Source organism: Poecile atricapillus, chromosome 3 (genome assembly GCF_030490865.1).
Source record: "Poecile atricapillus isolate bPoeAtr1 chromosome 3, bPoeAtr1.hap1, whole genome shotgun sequence".
NCBI lineage: Eukaryota > Metazoa > Chordata > Aves > Passeriformes > Paridae > Poecile > Poecile atricapillus.
The window spans coordinates 32,447-54,993 of record NC_081251.1 but is presented as its reverse complement, the minus strand read 5'-3'; the positions used below and the strand labels follow the sequence as shown (position 1 = coordinate 54,993).

The window sequence follows — 22,547 nt, the reverse complement described above, 5'->3', positions numbered from 1 at the left end:
ACATGTTATGCATTGTATCTATATGTATAAATAAAGAAATCAGTATGATTTCTTTATTATTTTTTATTTTGTTACAAGCAGGGCTTTTGAATAAATAATATAGAAAGGAAAGTATACACATCTATCCTCCAAAAATGAATATAGGGTGGTACATATATATATATTAATATATATAGCCATAAAAAAGAAATAAATACAAGTAATTTAATCTAGACAAGTAGATTAATATTCAGTATGAAAACTATATGGATAGATGTTTATATAATAAATTTTAATATCTATTATCTATTATGCTAATAGAATATATTTTAATATCTGTTATGTATTATATCTATTTGCATAAATAAAGAAGTTCAATATGACAGAAATAGATATTAAAAATATTTAAATGAAGGGCCTTTTTGCTTTTTATTTGGTTAGAGGCAGGGCTTGCTAAGTTCCGATGGGGGGTTTTTTGGGGCGTTCCTTGGAGAAGGGTTTTTGGAAGGGGGTTGCACACGTTCTTTCTTGCCGGGCTTCTTTGCACGTGCGGGGGCGACCCCCGCCCAGCCCCGGGCTGAGCTCTGCGGCAGTGCTGCCACCTTGTGGCCACAGAGCGGTACTGCAGCTGTGCCCCGGCGCGGGCGGGGCCGAGCCGAGCGGAGCCGAACCGAGCCGAGCCGAGCCGAGCCGAGCCGAGCCGAACCGAACCGAGGCGTGCCGTGTCGAGCCGGGACCCCCCCCGCAGGAGCCGGGTCGGGCTGATTGCCACACTGAAGTTTGCGGCCGGCCAGTAGGACCCCGGCAGAGGCGTCGACTCCAATGCCTGCCGCCGCAGGCGCAGCCGCCGCCCAGCTCCGGAGCCGCTGAGCCCCGCCGCCACCGTCCTCGCCCCGGGAAAGGCGGCGGAAAATCAGCCGGAGTGCTCGGAGTCGGCCGGCTTCGTCGGGTTTTTCGTTCAGGCAAGTAAGCTAGACAGACGCGCTGAGAGCAGCGGGGGCCTCGATCGTGCCACAACAAAGATGGCCGCTCGGCCGGAAGTGGCTTCAGCCACAACAAAGATGGCGGCGAGGAAGGGCGGAAGTGACGTCACGCCCCTCACAAGATGGCTGCCGAGTCGCGGCTGGCTTTGACCTTCCAAGCATGGCGGCCGAAAAGGCGGGAAAATGCAAGGACCCCGGGCGGTGGGTGTCTACTCGACTGCCTGACAAACACCCCGACGCCGACGCCGCTCCGGCGCAATTTTCCGCGGCTTTTCCGGCCGTGCCGACACGGGCTGTACGCTCAGCGGCGCCGGGGCCGGACGCGAGCCAGCCGGGCGCCGACAGGCAGCGGTGAGGACGCCTCTCTCTGACGGGGTCCTTGCCGCGGCCGCGTTTTTGGGGTTGGCCCTCGCGGCGACCCGTACCTTCCCACCGCTCCTCTCGCTCCGTTCTCTCCCCCCGCCCGGGGAAATGGAGGAACCCCCCGATGGCTTCGGCTCCCAACGGTCGCTCCCCGGCGCTGGGTCCAGAGCGGCCCGAGGAGGGGATGCTCTGTGTGCCGGAACGGTGAGAGGTGCGGGCGGGTCGGGGGGACTTTATCCACCGAGTATATACCTGGAAGTATAATGATGATCAAAATAGATACTAAAAAATATTGAAGATAAACGGGCTGCTTGGTTTTTATTTAGTTAGAGGCAGGGTTTTTAAATAAATAAGAAAAAAATAAATAAAATATTTCAAGAATGAATATGTAAAGGTATAGAGAAATATATATATATATATATGTAGGCATAAAAATAAGTAAAAATAAGTAATAGAAATATATGCATATATATTGATTTATAATCTATAATATGATTTCTGTACGTATAGATGGTAATATGATATATTTTAGGATATGTTATGTGTTATGTATATCAACAAGGTATATAAATCTGATAAAAAATATATATTAAAAGATTTTTAAATACCGTTTAAGATAAAGGGACTGTTTGGTTTTTATTAGGTTTGCTTCGGGGCTTTTAAATAAATACTACAAAAATAAAAACATAGAAATGTATATTAAATATATCAAGATATAGAGATATGTGCAACCAGAAAAGTAAAGAAATAGAAGTAATGCAAATATATATAAACAGGTTTATGTTTAATCTATATATCTACATTATATTTATTTAATAGATGTATTATATATATAATAAATATATATATAATTAAAATGTATATAATATATTTAATATATAATAATATATGTATACATGTTAAAATAATATATTTTGATACTTTATATATTGTGTGTTATATATAAATGAATATAGTATATAAATTTAAACACATGTTGTGGAAATAGATGTTAATTTTTTTTTTTTTTATTATTTTCATTGTTTTGGTAAGTTTCTCAGAGGCAATCCTCCCGTTGCAGCTGCTGCCAGCACTGAAAACCTGTGTGCTTCGTGGTGTCCATCGCCCAGCTGGCAACGATTCCCTGGTGTTTGGTGCATTAAGTCACACCCAGCTGTGTGGGATGGCAGGTGAGCACATTGCCCGAGCCTTTTAGCTTTTCTGGCTCACACACAACTTCCTTTCCTTTTTTATATGGAAATCAGGGAAGAGGGTAGTGTATATTAGTATATTAGCATTTCTAGCAGATTTTTAACTGCCACTGATGCCCGTTCATCTTTGCAGTGTGGGTTTTCATGCTGACAAATCCTCTGCTTTGCCTTCTGCTCAGAGTCAGGTGGGCCCTTTATTGAACAGATTTATCTGCTACAAGGCTACGCAGAAGGATGGAAAGGAGGAACACAGGGGGGAAAAAAAAATAGATGAAAGGCCATGCATTGATCACCTGATGTACTCCAGAGACAAACATGGCTATTACAGGTAACATGGAGCAGCCCTTCTGGCCTTTTCAGTTGTATTCAGAGAGATGTTTGCCTGCTGTGAATATCTGGGTGCTTGGAGTTCACTCTGATTTTAACAAGCCCATCAATAATAAAACATTGTATTGATAGAGCAAGATCTAATTCTGTAAAGTTGTTGCTCCACAGAAAAGCAGCATAAAGAAGCTAGCTGGATTATTTGTATGATATGTAGCTTTTTTAGGATGTTTTGTTCTTTATATGGTGTTCATTTCAAATACAAGCGTGTGAACTTTGTGTTCCCTTTTAGGGGCTGGTTCTGGGGTAACAAGGAAACACAAGGCCTAAACACCTCTGGCTTGTCTGTCCAAGGATCTGCCTCAATTGTGGCTCCCATCCTTCTGAAGAACTCTTCAGCACAGTGAGTTACCTTCTATAACTATTTATTGTTGTATTGTTGTTGTGAGACCTCATTGCTGGGTGAGAAGACCAGGGGAAATTAAAGGCTGTATGCCACTGTTACTTCACTGAATTCTTGTACTCTGTTAAAATCAAAACAAAAGGGATTTACACTGTAAGAAACACTTAAATGTAAGTTAAGGTAAAGGTCACAGTGCTAAAACCTAAGAGCAGATAGCCTTGAGCTCCTTTATATTCCTACTCCTGCCTCCAGGGTATCATCAGATATCCCCTAGATCTTGCAGTGGAAGAGATGCTGAACCGTCAGCTGTTCCATATTCTACACCACGTGTCTTTTTACCATGCTCCTCTGAGAAGCATCTCTCCCTTCTCTGTTTCTTTGCAGACAAGAAGGGAGAAATTGGGATTGCCTTTGTTCTTTTGCCTGTTAATAAAAAGGCCGCTTGTGGCTGTGTGCAGTGGCAACTGCATCACAGAATCTTAGAGGTGATTATTCGCAGGTTAAGGAAATAATTCCCTTTTTTGTCACTGCTGCGCTGAATTTCATAGGCGTGTGTGTGGCTCGATGCCTAAGATATTTAAAGCAGGTTTTATTCTTACAGGGGTTTTGCACACTAAAGTGTGCGCCCAGGTTTTGTTTCCAGAAGTGAGGTGTAGCGCTGGGTGTTTCATTTGGTGTGTTACTTGTTCTGTTGTGTCAATAACTGCAGTGTCCTCCCTGTGCCTGTGTATTGCAGGGGCAGTCGAGTGCTGGTTATAAAGGTGGTGATAATTAGGAATAAGCTGTTCAAGCTTGGATAAATGTTTAGAAATCATTGCTTTGATATTGCTGTGTAAAACGCTCGCTCGCGGTGGGAGAATTCTCCAGGGTCAAGCTGTTCAGGTATGTGCAGTTTATTATATGGGTAAAGAGAGGGGAGAGCTGTGTCCGCCACCAGCCTCGGCGTCCACGTGGACGTTTCATTCGTTTTCCATTTATTTTATTCTCTAAATCTTCAGAGTGCCAGGAAAATACCGGGTTTTTTTAATGTAGGGCCATACTGGAAATACAAAACGTTCTCAGCTGGGCTCTCTTTTATAATTTTGGCTGTGTTCTCGGCCAATAGAAATGAGCAGAGGACAGAGCAGAGGCAGCTCAGTCCATGCTCCACAACATGGGATATTTTAGCTCATTCCGTAATTAAGAGACCAAAAGCCAAAAATGTTCCTCTAGAAACGAATGGCTTTCCCTGTTTGGGGTATCTCACTGTCCTCTCCTGGCTGCATTATCCATCTGCAGACCACTCCGTCTCCCCCAAGCTCTTCCATTAAATTCCCAGCCCACATTGCTTGGACCAGCATCATCTCTCTTAATTCCTGCCAGCCTGGAACTTGTTCATGAAGTTTCCTTTTATAGCTCCAATTGTTTGCACAAACCCAGAGGAGCCGCTTGGCCGGAGAAAGTGCCCAGTGGAGCATGTGGAGCCTGGCCCCAGCCAGGCTGGAACATCTCCCCGAATTCTCCAGGGCGTACAAAGTACAGCTGCACTCTGCAGATAATAAATGGAGAGCTCTGGGAGGCCTGAGCAAGCAGAATTGCTCATTTTTAATTCACAGCCTTGGAAATCAGGGGGCTTTTGAGGTGAAATTGTGCCCAGAGTTCCTTTGTCCGGTGGTCCCAGGGAGCCTTAGCGCTGCCCCTGGATTACAATGCAGGTTTGTCTGAGGTGCCTGCACGTAAAGAACGTCCAGAGTCACCTCTGACTTCACTGGAAGGTGCATAACCCCCTTTTTGGGGTTTTATTGCCAGGTAAGGGACTCTGCCCAGTCCTTCCTGACAGTCCACGTCCCTCTCTCCGTGTCCTACATCTGTGTGACGGCACCGAGGGGCTGGGCTTCCCTGGAGCACCGCACCGAGATGGAGTTCTCCTTCTTCTACGACACCGTTCTCTGGAGGACAGGTGAGCCTGAGGCACTCCAAGGGCTATGGAAGAAGTGCTTCCTTCATGTTTTCCCCTTAGTTCCTGCACTGCCCCCAGAGTCCTGAGGGAGCGGGGAACTCGGAATATTGCCTTCCTCTGTGCTTGCGGGGGGCTTAGGCAGCCGATGGCTGGCAGAGGGAGCGTGCAGCTGGCTCACTGGAGGGTGATCCCAACTGAACCCTGCCTTGTGGAGGTGTCCCAAACGCTTCTGGGGCTGGCAGAGCCCAGCAGAGGAGAGCGAAGGTGCTGTGTGGGCTCCCAGTGGCGCTGTCCTTGCAGGGATCCAGACGGACAGCGTGCTCTCGGCCCGCCTGCAGATAATCCCCATCTACATCCGCGAGGACGGACGGCTGGTCAGCGAGTTCAGGACGCAGGCCAAGTTCAGAGGTGAGGGCAGTGATCCTGGCAGGGACACAGAGCAGGGTCACACAGAGCTCTGCTCTGACGGCACAGGCAGCGGAACGAGTCCCTGTCCCTGCCGGGAGCCCCTCTGGCCCTGCGAGGTGGGGCCTCTCCGCGCTCTGCCTCCCGTCACCTCCTTGTCCTCCCCCAGCGCTGTTTGTCACGGAGCACCACAGCCTGCCAGATGTCAGGTCCTCTTTGAGAACTCCAGAGCACCTGGGAGGCATCGAATTTGACCTGCAGCTGCTGTGGAGTGCTCAGACTTTTGATTCTCCCTACCAGCTCTGGAGAGCAACCAGCTCCTACAACAGGTGAGGGCTGGGGGTGCAGTCCCCTCCAGCAGCTTCCCCCACAGCACCACGTTCTCCCTGGCACCCCTCCAGCAGCCACGCCAGCAATAGCACGGAATGCTCAGGAGCTTGGTTAGAGCTGGAGCACTGCTGTACTGAGAGAAAAATCAGCTCAGCCTCTTGGAAAGGAATTTTTCCAGCGGTGAAGCCTGTGGATAGACTGATCCCAGAGTCACACTTGGCCCTCGGGGACTGCCGGATGTCATTGCTGGGGCAAGGGAGAGGTGCTGCCCTGGGTGAAGAGCTTTGAGCTCTGCTTGGTGGCTGCAGGGTCTCCTGTCTGTTCCCAGGAAGGATTACTCTGGAGAATACACCATGTTCCTGATCCCCTGCACGGTGCAGCCCACGCAGCCGTGGGCAGAGCCTGGAGCCAAGCCCCTGCCCTGCACGGCTCACGCTCCCGAGCGGTAAGAGGGCAGGAGGGCAGGCTCGGCCCCTTTGGGGTGCACACCTGTCCAGACCTCATCTCCCCTTTGTTTCCTTCCTTGTCCCAATTGCAGGTTTTTGATCCTGATCACCTTCCAGCAGACAAGCCGCCCAGTTCCAGTTGTTTACTCCCAGAACGCAAGAGTTTCAGATCTGTAACGACGAGAAGGTTTTTCTAATGGACCCCACCAAATCGGAAAGGTCTCTGGCAGAAATGGATTACAAGGGGGGCTTTTTCCAAGGGTAGGATTTACCTCTCCTCTTCTGCTTGTGCCCAGCGTTTCTGCTTTCACAGCTTCCATTCCCTGGAGAGGAAAGGGCAAAACCCACAGGTAGCTTTGCCTCTTCTACAGCAATCATTGACATCTTACAGGCCTGTGAAAGAGCAGCGTGCTCTGGCACCGCGTTTTGTCACTCCCACCCACCGAGCCCTTCCCAAACAACCCAAACCCTTCTGAACACGGACACTTGGCTCTAGCAGCGTTTTCCTGCTTGGGAAATTTCACCTGCCCCTCTTTGTCCCGACCTCCCCAGGGCAGATCCTGTACGGGCACGTGCTCTGGCACCCGGAACAAAACCTCAACGCTGCTTACAAGCTGCAGCTGGAGAAGGTCAACCTGTGCACAGGCAGGGATGGCTACGTGCCCTTCCTCGACCCCACGGGTACCGTCTACAACGAGGGGCCCCGGTACGGCTGCATCCAGCCCAACAAGTACCTGAAACACCGATTCCTCCTCCTGGTGAGTGCTCTGCTCCTGCTTCTTCCCGTTTGGGATTTGCTCTGGCAACCCGCAGGTGGTGGCTGCAAAGGGATAAGGGAGCCCGTGGGGGATGTTTTGTGCTGCTGCTGCTGCTGCTGCTGCTGCAAGCTGTGAACACCAGATCAGTTTTTCCCCACCCTTGGAGTGTGTTCCTGAATCGGTGCCCACGTGTAGGTGTGGAGATGGGGCATTTGGACTAGATCCCTGACACAGGTGTTTGGTGGGGCTCTGGCTTCCAGCCTCCCTTGGGAAAGCAGACAGCATCCCTCACGACACTTCTCTGACTTTCCAGGACCAAAACCAGCCAGAAGTGAGGGATAAGTATTTCCCCGATGTGCCTTTTGACACCCACTTTGCTTCCCAGCTGTCCGAGTTCCACTCGGTGAGCAGCATGCCCGGAGTTGATGGATTTACTCTCAAGGTGGATGCTCTCTACAAGGTATGTTGTAGTCTAGGGCATTGCGCTGCGGAAGAATTCGGGATGTAACGAGAAGCTACTGGACCCCCTCTCTGTTAGGATAGTAAAACCTCCTGCAATTAGCCAGTAGCACCCAGGTGTGACGTATGTAGGTGGGAGTAACACAGTGACCCTAGGTTATAAATTGTCAAATTCCCCTGCAATAAACGCCATTGCTTCGCCATCCATCATATTGATGTCTTGTGGGTAGATTGGCCAGGGTGGCCCGGGAGAGAGGCCACGGGGCTGGCTCCTGGACTAGGGTGTTTGCCTTGCTTGGAAAACCCACAATTGGTGCCCGAAACCCGGGAGGAAAAGTGGGAAAAAATCCAGAAAGCGAGGAATCCCTGAAAAAACAGGAGCAGCGGTCAGGACAGGCTGGACCTTTCCTGGACGAGGGAGACGTCCCTGCATCTTGAACGACGATGGACCCAAGGATAAAGGTCGTATCTGAACTATATAAACAGTGGGGTGTAGACTGTAAATCTAAGGATTTTATGCTTGCTGTTACACAGCTTTTACAAATCGGTATTATAGAACAGCCAGTGGACATTCTTCACCCTGAGGTGTGGGAGAAATGTACCAGAGCTCTGGCTAATGAAACGGTAGATTCTGTTAATCTGAAACATTTTAAGTTGTGGGGGAAGGTCGTTAAGGCCTTGAAAAAAGCTAGACAAAAGCAGGAAGCCTGGACAGCAGCAAAAAGCTGTCTGTTGGTCACCCCAAAACTAGGGGTGAATGCTACAACACAAACTTTAGAGTCCCCAGATGAGAGTAGCTCAGCTGAGCAGAAGGGGACACAGGAGGACGATATGCCCCCTAAAACCCCAAACCCTGAGCTGCTCTCAGAAGCGCAACAGAAAACAAGAGATTTTTGGGAAAATTTAACAGAAGAAGCCAGAAATGTAGCAAAGAAAGTAAGGGGAGATACATCCCCCCTTGGACTTAAAGATGGCGCTGAGAAAAATGTTACAGAGCGGGAAAAGTATGTCTTTAACAAAGAACAAAAGCTGGCCTTGGAAGATGGGCACAGTTGGGGAGTTGAGAGAGATAAGAAATGTAGAGAAGAAAGCAGAGGATGCGTGCAGAATTCTTGGAATGCAGAGGCAATGGAAAGGAGGGGTGGCAAAGGGCGGGTTAGAGCCTGGAGTGAGGGGCGAAGGGAAAGGTGGGATGGAGGCGGAGTGGAGCCAGGGGGGAGGGAACAGCCCAAGGAAAAGGCACAGCAAGCAGGAAGCAGCTGAGCAGTTGAGTTCCAACTGTAACCGAGACACGAGCGGTTCAACCCCGCCCCCCGGGAAGAAGCGCTGGGATAATAGCGAGTTTGCTACAAAGTCATGATTTCTTGAGGTTTTAAAAGGTGTTTATGTACCCTTTTGGAGTTAATTTTGTGTTTAAAGTAATTATGAGTTTATGCAATTGGAGTTTTCAGAGTTTTTCTCAGATTTAAAAAGTAGCTCGGCGTGGACGAGTTGAGAAAACACACAGAAACCAAAGCAACAGAGCAAAAGAAAAACAACAAAAAGCTGGACATTTTTGAGAGGGATAAAAAAGAGAGAGTTTTAATTAGACAATTTAAAAATTAGAAGCTTTATAAATTGTATTATTTATAAATTAGCAAATTGTTGTAATTAAAATTGAGATTTAAAAATAAGTTTTTATTGAAGTGCCTTTAAAAATAGATTAAAAAGTTTAAATGTTGTATTTTTGTATCCCAAGAAACTTAAAAGATTCTTGCTTTGTTTCAGTAATTTTAAAGTTATGTTAATTATATATTACCCATTTGCTGAGTTTTTGACAATTTTAATAAGGAAATTTTAATGTGAATTTTTTTTGGTAAATAAAACACATATAACAGCATATATATCAATTTGGATTTTAGATTTTAATTTAAAAATTAGACTTGATGTTCCTGAAAAGTGCTACAAAAGCTAAATGACAACTTGCCCAATCCTGTGTTGTGGCTTTTTTTTAGAGAAGCTGCACTTTAGAATTTTAACTAATTTGAACATGTATTAGGCAAATTCTTGTTGTGAATGAGTATTTTTAGTAATATTTGCAGTTATTGTGGGTTATTCTCAAAGCTAGATAACATAGAATTGTGATGTATTTGTTTTATTTTTATAATTTTTATAGTGAATCCATGTTATTGTTATATTGTGTTTAAGGAGTATATATCAGGCTTTTAGTTGCTTTTTGTAGTAACAGAATAAGATTGAGTTGTGTTTTTATTTGGCATAGATTGGGTGTTGGTAGAATTGAGGATAGTCAAGTTTTGTAATGTTTGGGCTTGAATGTTTTTGGGTTGAGTTTTCTAACTTGGATATTCTTTTAAGGTTAAGTTTGTTATTTCCTTTCGTTATAAATAATTATTGTTAAGTTTAAATGTTGTTTAATTTGAATTGTTTTATGTTTTATTAGAAACACTTGTTTAAATTGCAAAGTATAGTTATTTTCCTAGAAATATGAAGACAGCTACAACTGAAGCAACTGTGATAAACCACTGATGAACACCTGCTTGTGGACAGAAATGAATGCAGACTGTGACACCCTAGACTTCATTGGGAGTTCTATTTAGTTGTTGCAATTTTTGCAGTTTTGTTTGCTATAACTTTATTATTTTTCAGTGTTTCCAGAATTTTAAAAAGATATACCATTGCTAAGGATTAGCTGCCATAAAAGAAGCTTCAAATTAAACCAACTGCTGAATGATTTAATTAGTCTGGTACCTGAGACTTCTGATCATTTGCTTTGTACAAATGCATTTTAACAGTTTGCTGTGCTGTAAGCATCTCATAGCTGTTGCTATTGAAAACCTTGTTTTAAAAATGAGTTAAGAGGCATCTTTCCAGTTTAAAGTCTAAGGCCCTGGCCAAGTCTTAACTTTACCTGGACAGAATGTTTGCTAACAGATCCAGATGTTTTCTGTCCTAAATCAGGATTTGAGTCACTTTTTGACTTTGCAATTTGACCCTATTAATATAACAGCTGGATCAATTTTGAAGTGGGCTTGGAGAATCATTTTCCGGAGGTGATGATCCAATCCTTCACTGATTTTTTGTTTCTGTTTGTTAAATATGAGATGCTGGTGCAGTGTTTTAATAATTAACAGTATTTTTATATTGATTGATTTTTAACTGTTATAGGTTTTTACTGATTGTGTATAAGGTTTTGTGTTAATGTTGAACAGAAATACATTTCATTTTTATTTTTTTAAGAAAATGGGGGAAATTGATACCCTAAAAGCAATTTGATTAGTGTAATTCATTAACTTTAAGAGAGAAGTGCCTGTGTTTTGTTGGCAGGTTCAGAAAAGTCACCTGTCCATTTGACCAGACTGTCTGCCTCTGAACACATGAGATGCAGTGAACAGAGAAGTCATCACACAGCCTTGGTACTCCAGACTTGGATCAGAAGTGGAGCTGTCAGGACACAGTTGTGTCTGAACAATACACAGACAGTTGCCAACAGAAATTTTATGTTGTTATTATGATGTGGTGTTTCTATTAATTTTTCAGTTGTCCTTTGTTTTAAGATTTAGAAGGGTTTGAGGAACAACTTGAACATCGAAGCCCTCAGTCACCGATCAGCTGCCAGCTGACATCACAGGAGCAGTGAACATTCCAGGACTGAATCGTGTTGGAGAAATTCTGTAGAAGATTTGGGAAGTGTAGAGACTCCATCTAACTATATATAAAGTAAATTGTAATTGTGTGTTTATCCTTTTAACAAATTGCTTTCACGCTTAGACTACATATATACCAGAACACGTGTGTTAGAAGTAGTTAGATAATAGTTTAAGGTAAAGTGTTTAGTCTGTGTAGTAATTGTTATGTTAGTATAAAATATAAGTATTTTCCTTTAAGAGGTAGTGTAAGCATCTTTAAAGGTTCATTTAACGTTAAAAGTTTTAACTGTGAGTTTGTAAGCATGGTGTCATTTACATGGTAAACTGCTTATAGTAATTGTGCTGTTTATAGTTATAACACCTGAAGCAGTGAGCCCCAGTTTTGTGGTACAAGCTGAAAACCCATGATCTAATAGTCAAGCCCTTGCATTTACACCCAAAGCTTTAACTCCTCTGCTGACTTTTGTGTATTAGCTGTTATCATCCCCAGGGTCCTATACCACTCCAAAGAAGAAGTGGACCAGTACCTTGAGCGAGCAGGCCGCCTTCAGAAAAGAGAGCTGTTGACAGGACTGTCAATAGCAATGCTGCTCGGCTTGGGAGCAACTGGAGCAGCCACGGGTGTCTCCGCTCCGATAACCCAGAGTCAGAGTCTCTCTCAGCTACAGATGACTGTAGATGAAGATCTACAGAGAATTGAGAAATCCGTATCCTTTTTAGAAAAGTCAGTCTCCTCCCTCTCTGAAGCTCTGAAGTTGTTTTGCAGAACAGGCGAGGTCTCGACCTTCTATTCATGCAGCAAGGAGGCCTCTGCATTGCCCTGAACAAAGAATGCTGCTTCTACGCTGACCACACCGGAGTAGTGAGAGACACCATGGCAGAGCTACGAGACAGGCTGTCTCAACGGAGAGCAGAGAGAGAAGCCCAGCAAAACTGGTTCCAGTCCTGGTTCAACCAATCTCTGTGGCTAACCACCCTGGTGTCTACCCTGATTGGACCAGTTGTGATGATTTTATTCCTGCTAATCTTTGGACCCTGTGTTTTAAATAAGCTTGTATCCTTTGTTAAAAGCTGACTAGAAAAAGTTAACATTTTGTTTATAGAAAGGCAACAGATGCTTTAAAAATATACTTAGTCACCGCTTGTGCCTCATATTTACTAATGAAAACTGTAGTATCCATTTTATAAGCTTTTAGCCTTTTAGTTAAGTATTTTATATTTTATTCAATTTTATATTATCCATTTTTAAAACTTTATAATATAGATAAGTTAGACAAAGTGTTTAGAAATACGTATAAAAAATAACATTAGAATTTTTAAGACTAATATACCTTATATTTTAGCAAATTAATTATTCATAGAGAGAGGGGAATATGTTGTAGTCTAGGGCATTGCGCTGCGGAAGAATTCGGGATGTAACGAGAAGCTGCTAGACCCCCTCTCTGTTAGGATAGCAAAACCTGCAATTAGCCAATAGCACTTAGGTGTGACGTATGTAGATGGGAGTAACACAGTGACCCTAGGTTATAAATTGTCAAATTCCCCTGCAATAAACGCCATTGCTTCGCCATCCATCATATTGATGTCTTGTGGGTAGATTGGCCAGGGTGGCCCGGGAGAGAGGCCACGGGGCTGGCTCCTGGACTAGGGTGTTTGCCTTGCTTGGAAAACCCACAAAGGTATGTAGTACCCAGTGCTTTTGGTAGCCCAAAATGGACTTCTCTGTCCAGGACCTCCCAAACACTTGGTGAATTGTAGACTCTGGGCCTTCAGAATTCACCTCTGATACAAGAAATGAAGATTAGGATGTTAGTCCCGTAATTTCATTTTTTTTTTTCCCTGAGGCACTCATGAGAAGGCTCTTTAAAAACACATTATTCGTGTTCCTGAAGGAATTAATGCCATCGCAAAGGCAGGACACCTCACGGGGTGGTCTGTGCTCCCGAGGAGCTCCCCTTGAACACCCGAGGTGGAGCTGCCCCGGGGCTGCCCCGAAGGCGGCGGGCGGCCGCTGCTGCACCGTCAGGAACCTTCATCCACCGAGGGACGCGGCGGCCTCTGCCAGGGCCAGGGCAGGAAAGTGAAGCAGGTGCACATGGAAGTCAAAGTCCACGGCAATTTGCACGACGGCACGGAAGTTTCATGGAGCACACGCATTGGGAAAAGCTTTTTATAAACTGTAAAATAAAGATAATCCAAAACTGAAAAGCCACCTGGGTATTTTTTTTAGTCTGGTGAGGAGGGGCAGCTGTCAATTGCCCCTGCTCCCGTCTTAGCGGCTGCACGGCTGCCCTCCCTCCGTGCTGCTCCAGCTCTCCCGGGCTTAAGTGGGCAGGGTGGGGAAGCCAGCTCCCACCGCTGGCATGTGGGAGCTCTGAGCCAGCCGAGGAGCAGCCGGGTTCCTCTTCCTGTCCTCCGGAAGAGAGTAAAGCTAAAATCACCCGCTGTGATCGGGGTGTCCCTTCTTGCGCCGCCCCGCCGGTCCCCCTCATTCCCCTGGGGCGCGGCGGGCCGGAGCCCCACGGAGCTGCTGGGCCGGGGCAGGGAAGGACGGAGACGAGGGCGCCCAGCGCGGCTCGGGCCCCGCCGCGGCCTCGGGCCTGGCGGAGCGGGGGGGGACGGGCCGGGAGCGCTCCGGGGCTGCGGGACCGGCCCTGCCCAGGCCGGGGCGCCGCGTCCGCACCGGGACCCGCAGCGCTCCCGCAGCCGGAACCGCCCTCCCGCGGCGATCCCGGTACCGATCCCGATCCACCCCACGGGGGAGAGGCGGCACCGCCCGGGACCCCAGGGCGGACACCGGCAGGACCCGAACCCCCCATCCCAGCTCCGGTTGCGGGCTCCGTCACCCGCTTTCGGTCAGCCCCGTCCCGGCATCGCGGCAGGAGGGGGAGTCGAGTCCCGGCGAGGGAGTGCCCCGTCCCCAGCCTTGTCTCAGCCCCAATCCGGCCATGCTCCGCCACCCCCGAGACCCGCCACCCGGGGCCGGCCGGGGGAGAGGCGGCACCGCTCCGCCGGCGGACACCGGCAGGACTCTGCCCCGCTGCAGACCCCGTCCCGAGCCGCGGCCCCGCCGCAGCGCGCAGGGCTCGGAGCGGAGCCCGCCGGGAGCAGCCCCCGGGCCGGGGCTCGACCAGCGCCGAGCGAGAGTCGCGGGCCAGCGGCACGGGGGGCGGGGCCGCATGAGGAGCGGGGCCACGGGGCACAGCCCGACCGCACCTGGGAACTGCCGGGGGTCCCGGGCGGCGCCGCCTCTCCCCCATCGGGCGGATCGAGGCGGCACCGGGCCCGGGATCGGGATCGGGATCGGGTCCGGGATGGGTCTCGGGTCCGGGATGGGTCTCGGGTCCGGGATCGGTCTCGGGATCGGTTCCGGGCCCGGGATGGCGGCGGCGGTTCCCGTTGCGGACTCGGCCCCCCCCCGCCCGGCCCCGGGACCGCGGCACGAAGGGGGCGAGGCCAGGGAGAGGGGGGCCCGGCACAGGTGTGAGGGGCGGGGGCACGGAGCGCGTGCGCAGCTCGGGACAGCAGAGCGCGTGCGCGGCTCGGGGCCGCCTCAGGTGTGCGGGACGGGGCCGACACAGGTGTGAGGGGCTCCAGAGCGGCTGCGCGGGGCGGGACCGAGGGCATTTAAACCCCGGAAGGGCGGCGGCCGCCATTTGCTCCAGTACCGGGTGGAGGCGGCTGCGGCCGCTCCGGTGAGGCGCTTCTCTCTCTTCTCCGCTTTTATCTCTCTTTTCTGCTTTTATCTCTCCTTTCTCTGCTTTTCTCTCCTGTTTCTCTCTCCCGTCTCCTTCTCTCCCCTCTCTGCTCTTGTCCCCCGTCTCCCCCTCACACCGCCCGCTCCCTCTCTCCCCTCACCTCCCCGCCCGCCCCCTTCTCCCCAACCTGAGCCCCGCCTCTGTTCCTCCTCTGTCTCTTCCTCCCGCTCCCTCCTCACCCGGCCCAACCTGGCTCTGCCCTCCGTTCTCCTTCTGTCACCGCTCCCTTCCCCTGCTCCTTCTTTCTCCCCTCCGCCGTCCCTGCCCCGGCCGCCCCGGCCTCTCCCTGTGTGCCGTACGCCCCTGTTTGTCCGTGTCCCCCTTCTCCTCTCCTTGGCGGCGCTGTCGCCCCTCTGTCTCTGCCGCCCCTTCCTTCTCTGTCCCTTGTCCCTTTCTGTCTTCCCCCGCAGCCGCGGGGCTCGGGGCGCCGGATAATAAAGCCCAGAGGGCCGGAGCCGGCGCCCCCGGCGGGAATCCCCTCACGGGGCCGGAGCCCGCGGTGCGGGTCCCCCCACGCACAACACCGCCCCACACTGCCGGGTGTCCCCACATCACACTGGGGGCTGAGGGGGGCCGGGGCTGGGAGGGGGGCTTAGGGTGGGCCCCCTCCTCCGGAGGGGTCCTGGGGTGGGTTAGCGAGGGTTGGGGGGCCGGGGGGGGGGGATTTGGGATGGGGGGGTTTGGGAAGGGCCCCCTCGTTAGGAGGGGGTCCCGGGTGGGGGGTGGGTTAGGGAGGGCCCCCTCCGGAGGAGGGGGTCCCGGGGAGGGGCGGGGGCCGGGGCCCCCTCCGGAGGGGGGGGCCCGGGGTGGGAGGGGCTGGGGGGGTCTGCCCCCCCCTAAACCCCTCCCACTCTGGGCCCCCCCCTCCGGAGGGGGCCCCGCCCCTCCCCAGGACCCCTCCTCCGGACAGGGGCCCGCGGGGGTGGGGGGGCGGGCGGGGTGGGTGGGGGGGGCAGAAGGCGGGGTCACGTCACTCTGCACCGGAATCACACTTTTGTGTCAAACGACCGCACTCCCCCTCCTATTCCCCCCCCCCCACCCACCCCGCCCCCCCCTCCCCCCGCGGGCCCCTGTCCGGAGGAGGGGTCCTGGGGAGGGGCGGGGCCCCCTCCGGAGGGGGGGGCCCAGAGTGGGAGGGGTTTGGGGGGGGCAGACCCCCCCAGCCCCTCCCACCCCGGGCCCCCCCCTCCGGAGGGGGCCCCGCCCCTCCCCGGGACCCCCTCCTCCGGAGGGGGCCCTCCCTAACCCACCCCCCACCCGGGACCCCCTCCTAACGAGGGGGCCCTTCCCAAACCCCCCCATCCCAAATCCCCCCCCCCCGGCCCCCCAACCCTCGCTAACCCACCCCAGGACCCCTCCGGAGGAGGGGGCCCACCCTAAGCCCCCCTCCCAGCCCCGGCCCCCCTCAGCCCCCAGTGTGATGTGGGGACACCCGGCAGTGTGGGGCGGTGTTGTGCGTGGGGGGACCCGCACCGCGGGCTCCGGCCCCGTGAGGGGATTCCCGCCGGGGGCGCCGGCTCCGGCCCTCTGGGCTTTATTATCCGGCGCCCCGAGCCCCGCGGCTGCGGGGGAAGACAGAAAGGGACAAGGGACAGAGAAGGAAGGGGCGGCAGAGACAGAGGGGCGACAGCGCCGCCAAGGAGAGGAGAAGGGGGACACGGACAAACAGGGGCGTACGGCACACAGGGAGAAGCCGGGGCGGCCGGGGCAGGGATGGCGGAGGGGAGAAAGAAGGAGCAGGGGAAGGGAGCGGTGACAGAAGGAGAACGGAGGGCAGAGCCAGGTTGGGCCGGGTGAGGAGGGAGCGGGAGGAAGAGACAGAGGAGGAACAGAGGCGGGGCTCAGGTTGGGGAGGAGGGGGCGGGCGGGGAGGTGAGGGGAGAGAGGGAGCGGGCGGTGTGAGGGGGAGACGGGGGACAAGAGCAGAGAGGGGAGAGAAGGAGACGGGAGAGAGAAACAGGAGAGAAAAGCAGAGAAAGGAGAGATAAAAGCAGAAAAGAGAGATAAAAGCGGAGAAGAGAGAGAAGCGCCTCACCGGAGCGGCCGCAGCCGCCTCCACCCGGTACTGGAGCAAATGGCGGCCGCCCCCCTTCCGGGGTTTAAATGCCCTCGGTCCCGCCCCGCGCAGCCGCTCTGGAGCCCCTCACACCTGTGCCGGCCCCGTCCCGCACACCTGAGGCGGCCCCGCGCCGCGCACGCGCTCTGCTGTCCCGAGCTGCGCACGCGCTCCGTGCCCCCGCCCCTCACACCTGTGCCGGGCCCCCCTCTCCCTGGCCTCGCCCCCTTCGTGCCGCGGTCCCGGGGCCGGGCGGGGGGGGGCCGAGTCCGCAACGGGAACCGCCGCCACCATCCCGGGCCCGGAACCGATCCCGAGACCGATCCCGGACCCGAGACCCATCCCGGACCCGAGACCCATCCCGGACCCGATCCCGATCCCGATCCCGGGCCCGGTGCCGCCTCGATCCGCCCGATGGGGGAGAGGCGGCGCCGCCCGGGACCCCCGGCAGTTCCCAGGTGCGGTCGGGCTGTGCCCCGTGGCCCCGCTCCTCATGCGGCCCCGCCCCCCGTGCCGCTGGCCCGCGACTCTCGCTCGGCGCTGGTCGAGCCCCGGCCCGGGGGCTGCTCCCGGCGGGCTCCGCTCCGAGCCCTGCGCGCTGCGGCGGGGCCGCGGCTCGGGACGGGGTCTGCAGCGGGGCAGAGTCCTGCCGGTGTCCGCCGGCGGAGCGGTGCCGCCTCTCCCCCGGCCGGCCCCGGGTGGCGGGTCTCGGGGGTGGCGGAGCATGGCCGGATTGGGGCTGAGACAAGGCTGGGGACGGGGCACTCCCTCGCCGGGACTCGACTCCCCCTCCTGCCGCGATGCCGGGACGGGGCTGACCGAAAGCGGGTGACGGAGCCCGCAACCGGAGCTGGGATGGGGGGTTCGGGTCCTGCCGGTGTCCGCCCTGGGGTCCCGGGCGGTGCCGCCTCTCCCCCGTGGGGTGGATCGGGATCGGTACCGGGATCGCCGCGGGAGGGCGGTTCCGGCTGCGGGAGCGCTGCGGGTCCCGGTGCGGACGCGGCGCCCCGGCCTGGGCAGGGCCGGTCCCGCAGCCCCGGAGCGCTCCCGGCCCGGTCCCCCCCGCTCCGCCAGCCCCGAGGCCGCGGCGGGGCCCGAGCCGCGCTGGGCGCCCTCGTCTCCGTCCTTCCCTGCCCCGGCCCAGCAGCTCCGTGGGGCTCCGGCCCGCCGCGCCCCAGGGGAATGAGGGGGACCGGCGGGGCGGCGCAAGAAGGGACACCCCGATCACAGCGGGTGATTTTAGCTTTACTCTCTTCCGGAGGACAGGAAGAGGAACCCGGCTGCTCCTCGGCTGGCTCAGAGCTCCCACATGCCAGCGGTGGGAGCTGGCTTCCCCACCCTGCCCACTTAAGCCCGGGAGAGCTGGAGCAGCACGGAGGGAGGGCAGCCGTGCAGCCGCTAAGACGGGAGCAGGGGCAATTGACAGCTGCCCCTCCTCACCAGACTAAAAAAAATACCCAGGTGGCTTTTCAGTTTTGGATTATCTTTATTTTACAGTTTATAAAAAGCTTTTCCCAATGCGTGTGCTCCATGAAACTTCCGTGCCGTCGTGCAAATTGCCGTGGACTTTGACTTCCATGTGCACCTGCTTCACTTTCCTGCCCTGGCCCTGGCAGAGGCCGCCGCGTCCCTCGGTGGATGAAGGTTCCTGACGGTGCAGCAGCGGCCGCCCGCCGCCTTCGGGGCAGCCCCGGGGCAGCTCCACCTCGGGTGTTCAAGGGGAGCTCCTCGGGAGCACAGACCACCCCGTGAGGTGTCCTGCCTTTGCGATGGCATTAATTCCTTCAGGAACACGAATAATGTGTTTTTAAAGAGCCTTCTCATGAGTGCCTCAGGGAAAAAAAAAAATGAAATTACGGGACTAACATCCTAATCTTCATTTCTTGTATCAGAGGTGAATTCTGAAGGCCCAGAGTCTACAATTCACCAAGTGTTTGGGAGGTCCTGGACAGAGAAGTCCATTTTGGGCTACCAAAAGCACTGGGTACTACATACCTTGTAGAGAGCGTCCACCTTGAGAGTAAATCCATCAACTCCGGGCGTGCTGCTCACCGAGTGGAACTCGGACAGCTGGGAAGCAAAGTGGGCGTCAAAAGGCACATCGGGGAAATACTTATCCCTCACTTCTGGCTGGTTTTGGTCCTGGAAAGTCAGAGAAGTGGCGTGAGGGATGCTGTCTGCTTTCCCAAGGGAGGCTGGAAGCCAGAGCCCCACCAAACACCTGTGTCAGGGATCTAGTCCAAATGCCCCATCTCCACACCTACACGTGGGCACCGATTCAGGAACACACTCCAAGGGTGGGGAAAAACTGATCTGGTGTTCACAGCTTGCAGCAGCAGCAGCAGCAGCAGCAGCACAAAACATCCCCCACGGGCTCCCTTATCCCTTTGCAGCCACCACCTGCGGGTTGCCAGAGCAAATCCCAAACGGGAAGAAGCAGGAGCAGAGCACTCACCAGGAGGAGGAATCGGTGTTTCAGGTACTTGTTGGGCTGGATGCAGCCGTACCGGGGCCCCTCGTTGTAGACGGTACCCGTGGGGTCGAGGAAGGGCACGTAGCCATCCCTGCCTGTGCACAGGTTGACCTTCTCCAGCTGCAGCTTGTAAGCAGCGTTGAGGTTTTGTTCCGGGTGCCAGAGCACGTGCCCCTACAGGATCTGCCCTGGGGAGGTCGGGACAAAGAGGGGCAGGTGAAATTTCCCAAGCAGGAAAACGCTGCTAGAGCCAAGTGTCCGTGTTCAGAAGGGTTTGGGTTGTTTGGGAAGGGCTCGGTGGGTGGGAGTGACAAAACGCGGTGCCAGAGCACGCTGCTCTTTCACAGGGCTGTAAGATGTCAATGATTGCTGTAGAAGAGGCAAAGCTACCTGTGGGTTTTGCCCTTTCCTCTCCAGGGAATGGAAGCTGTGAAAGCAGAAACGCTGGGCACAAGCAGAAGAGGAGAGGTAAATCCTACCCTTGGAAAAAGCCCCCCTTGTAATCCATTTCTGCCAGAGACCTTTCCGATTTGGTGGGGTCCATTAGAAAAACCTTCTCGTCGTTACAGATCTGAAACTCTTGCGTTCTGGGAGTAAACAACTGGAACTGGGCGGCTTGTCTGCTGGAAGGTGATCAGGATCAAAAACCTGCAATTGGGACAAGGAAGGAAACAAAGGGGAGATGAGGTCTGGACAGGTGTGCACCCCAAAGGGGCCGAGCCTGCCCTCCTGCCCTCTTACCGCTCGGGAGCGTGAGCCGTGCAGGGCAGGGGCTTGGCTCCAGGCTCTGCCCACGGCTGCGTGGGCTGCACCGTGCAGGGGATCAGGAACATGGTGTATTCTCCAGAGTAATCCTTCCTGGGAACAGACAGGAGACCCTGCAGCCACCAAGCAGAGCTCAAAGCTCTTCACCCAGGGCAGCACCTCTCCCTTGCCCCAGCAATGTCATCCGGCAGTCCCCGAGGGCCAAGTGTGACTCTGGGATCAGTCTATCCACAGGCTTCACCGCTGGAAAAATTCCTTTCCAAGAGGCTGAGCTGATTTTTCTCTCAGTACAGCAGTGCTCCAGCTCTAACCAAGCTCCTGAGCATTCCGTGCTATTGCTGGCGTGGCTGCTGGAGGGGTGCCAGGGAGAACGTGGTGCTGTGGGGGAAGCTGCTGGAGGGGACTGCACCCCCAGCCCTCACCTGTTGTAGGAGCTGGTTGCTCTCCAGAGCTGGTAGGGAGAATCAAAATTCTGAGCACTCCACAGCAGCTGCAGGTCAAATTCGATGCCTCCCAGGTGCTCTGGAGTTCTCCAAGAGGACCTGACATCTGGCAGGCTGTGGTGCTCCGTGACAAACAGCGCTGGGGGAGGACAAGGAGGTGACGGGAGGCAGAGCGCGGAGAGGCCCCACCTCGCAGGGCCAGAGGGGCTCCCGGCAGGGACAGGGACTCGTTCCGCTGCCTGTGCCGTCAGAGCAGAGCTCTGTGTGACCCTGCTCTGTGTCCCTGCCAGGATCACTGCCCTCACCTCTGAACTTGGCCTGCGTCCTGAACTCGCTGACCAGCCGTCCGTCCTCGCGGATGTAGATGGGGATTATCTGCAGGCGGGCCGAGAGCACGCTGTCCGTCTGGATCCCTGCAAGGACAGCGCCACTGGGAGCCCACACAGCACCTTCGCTCTCCTCTGCTGGGCTCTGCCAGCCCCAGAAGCGTTTGGGACACCTCCACAAGGCAGGGTTCAGTTGGGATCACCCTCCAGTGAGCCAGCTGCACGCTCCCTCTGCCAGCCATCGGCTGCCTAAGCCCCCCGCAAGCACAGAGGAAGGCAATATTCCGAGTTCCCCGCTCCCTCAGGACTCTGGGGGCAGTGCAGGAACTAAGGGGAAAACATGAAGGAAGCACTTCTTCCATAGCCCTTGGAGTGCCTCAGGCTCACCTGTCCTCCAGAGAACGGTGTCGTAGAAGAAGGAGAACTCCATCTCGGTGCGGTGCTCCAGGGAAGCCCAGCCCCTCGGTGCCGTCACACAGATGTAGGACACGGAGAGAGGGACGTGGACTGTCAGGAAGGACTGGGCAGAGTCCCTTACCTGGCAATAAAACCCCAAAAAGGGGGTTATGCACCTTCCAGTGAAGTCAGAGGTGACTCTGGACGTTCTTTACGTGCAGGCACCTCAGACAAACCTGCATTGTAATCCAGGGGCAGCGCTAAGGCTCCCTGGGACCACCGGACAAAGGAACTCTGGGCACAATTTCACCTCAAAACCCCCCTGATTTCCAAGGCTGTGAATTAAAAATGAGCAATTCTGCTTGCTCAGGCCTCCCAGAGCTCTCCATTTATTATCTGCAGAGTGCAGCTGTACTTTGTACGCCCTGGAGAATTCGGGGAGATGTTCCAGCCTGGCTGGGGCCAGGCTCCACATGCTCCACTGGGCACTTTCTCCGGCCAAGCGGCTCCTCTGGGTTTGTGCAAACAATTGGAGCTATAAAAGGAAACTTCATGAACAAGTTCCAGGCTGGCAGGAATTAAGAGAGATGATGCTGGTCCAAGCAATGTGGGCTGGGAATTTAATGGAAGAGCTTGGGGGAGACGGAGTGGTCTGCAGATGGATAATGCAGCCAGGAGAGGACAGTGAGATACCCCAAACAGGGAAAGCCATTCGTTTCTAGAGGAACATTTTTGGCTTTTGGTCTCTTAATTACGGAATGAGCTAAAATATCCCATGTTGTGGAGCATGGACTGAGCTGCCTCTGCTCTGTCCTCTGCTCATTTCTATTGGCCGAGAACACAGCCAAAATTATAAAAGAGAGCCCAGCTGAGAACGTTTTGTATTTCCAGTATGGCCCTACATTAAAAAAACCCGGTATTTTCCTGGCACTCTGAAGATTTAGAGAATAAAATAAATGGAAAACGAATGAAACGTCCACGTGGACGCCGAGGCTGGTGGCGGACACAGCTCTCCCCTCTCTTTACCCATATAATAAACTGCACATACCTGAACAGCTTGACCCTGGAGAATTCTCCCACCGCGAGCGAGCGTTTTACACAGCA

At 53.5% G+C, this 22,547-nt stretch overlaps 1 protein-coding gene and 1 long non-coding RNA gene across 13 annotated transcripts; one reads left to right on the top strand and one right to left on the bottom strand.

Moving 5' to 3' along the window:
• The first annotated feature begins 1,403 nt into the window (after positions 1–1,403).
• Positions 1,404–7,580, top strand: LOC131577981 (extracellular matrix organizing protein FRAS1-like). Of its 12 annotated transcripts, none has more exons than XR_009277349.1 (9): positions 1,404–1,529; positions 2,386–2,494; positions 2,695–3,242; positions 3,979–5,181; positions 5,482–5,589; positions 5,756–5,915; positions 6,245–6,361; positions 6,455–7,120; positions 7,506–7,580. XR_009277349.1 is itself a non-coding variant. In XM_058836290.1 (6 exons), the coding sequence occupies exons 2-6, from the start codon at positions 5,139–5,141 to the stop codon at positions 6,537–6,539; spliced, it is 513 nt and encodes a 170-aa protein (XP_058692273.1). In that variant the 5' UTR covers positions 2,501–3,242; positions 3,979–5,138; the 3' UTR covers positions 6,540–7,239. The 12 variants fall into 12 exon arrangements, 1 of the variants encoding a protein (XP_058692273.1); XR_009277345.1 differs by having other exon boundaries at positions 2,358–2,494; XR_009277348.1 differs by having other exon boundaries at positions 1,404–1,536.
• A 10,913-nt stretch (positions 7,581–18,493) lies between these two features.
• LOC131577983 (uncharacterized) lies at positions 18,494–20,752 on the bottom strand. The gene is made up of 3 exons (XR_009277350.1): positions 20,701–20,752; positions 19,496–20,371; positions 18,494–19,182 (listed from the first exon to the last, which is right to left on the bottom strand). It is a non-coding gene; the product is annotated as an uncharacterized LOC131577983 (long non-coding RNA).
• Between the last annotated feature and the right edge of the window lie 1,795 nt (positions 20,753–22,547).

Bases quoted from the DNA above. Each gene is read 5' to 3' on its own strand.
- LOC131577981 (XM_058836290.1), top strand. From the start codon at position 5,139: ATGGAGTTCTCCTTCTTCTACGACACCGTTCTCTGGAGGACAG. The intron at 5,182-5,481 runs GTGAGCCTGAGG...CTGTCCTTGCAG, and splicing joins CACCGTTCTCTGGAGGACAG to GGATCCAGACGGACAGCGTG. The intron at 5,590-5,755 runs GTGAGGGCAGTG...GTCCTCCCCCAG, and splicing joins GACGCAGGCCAAGTTCAGAG to CGCTGTTTGTCACGGAGCAC.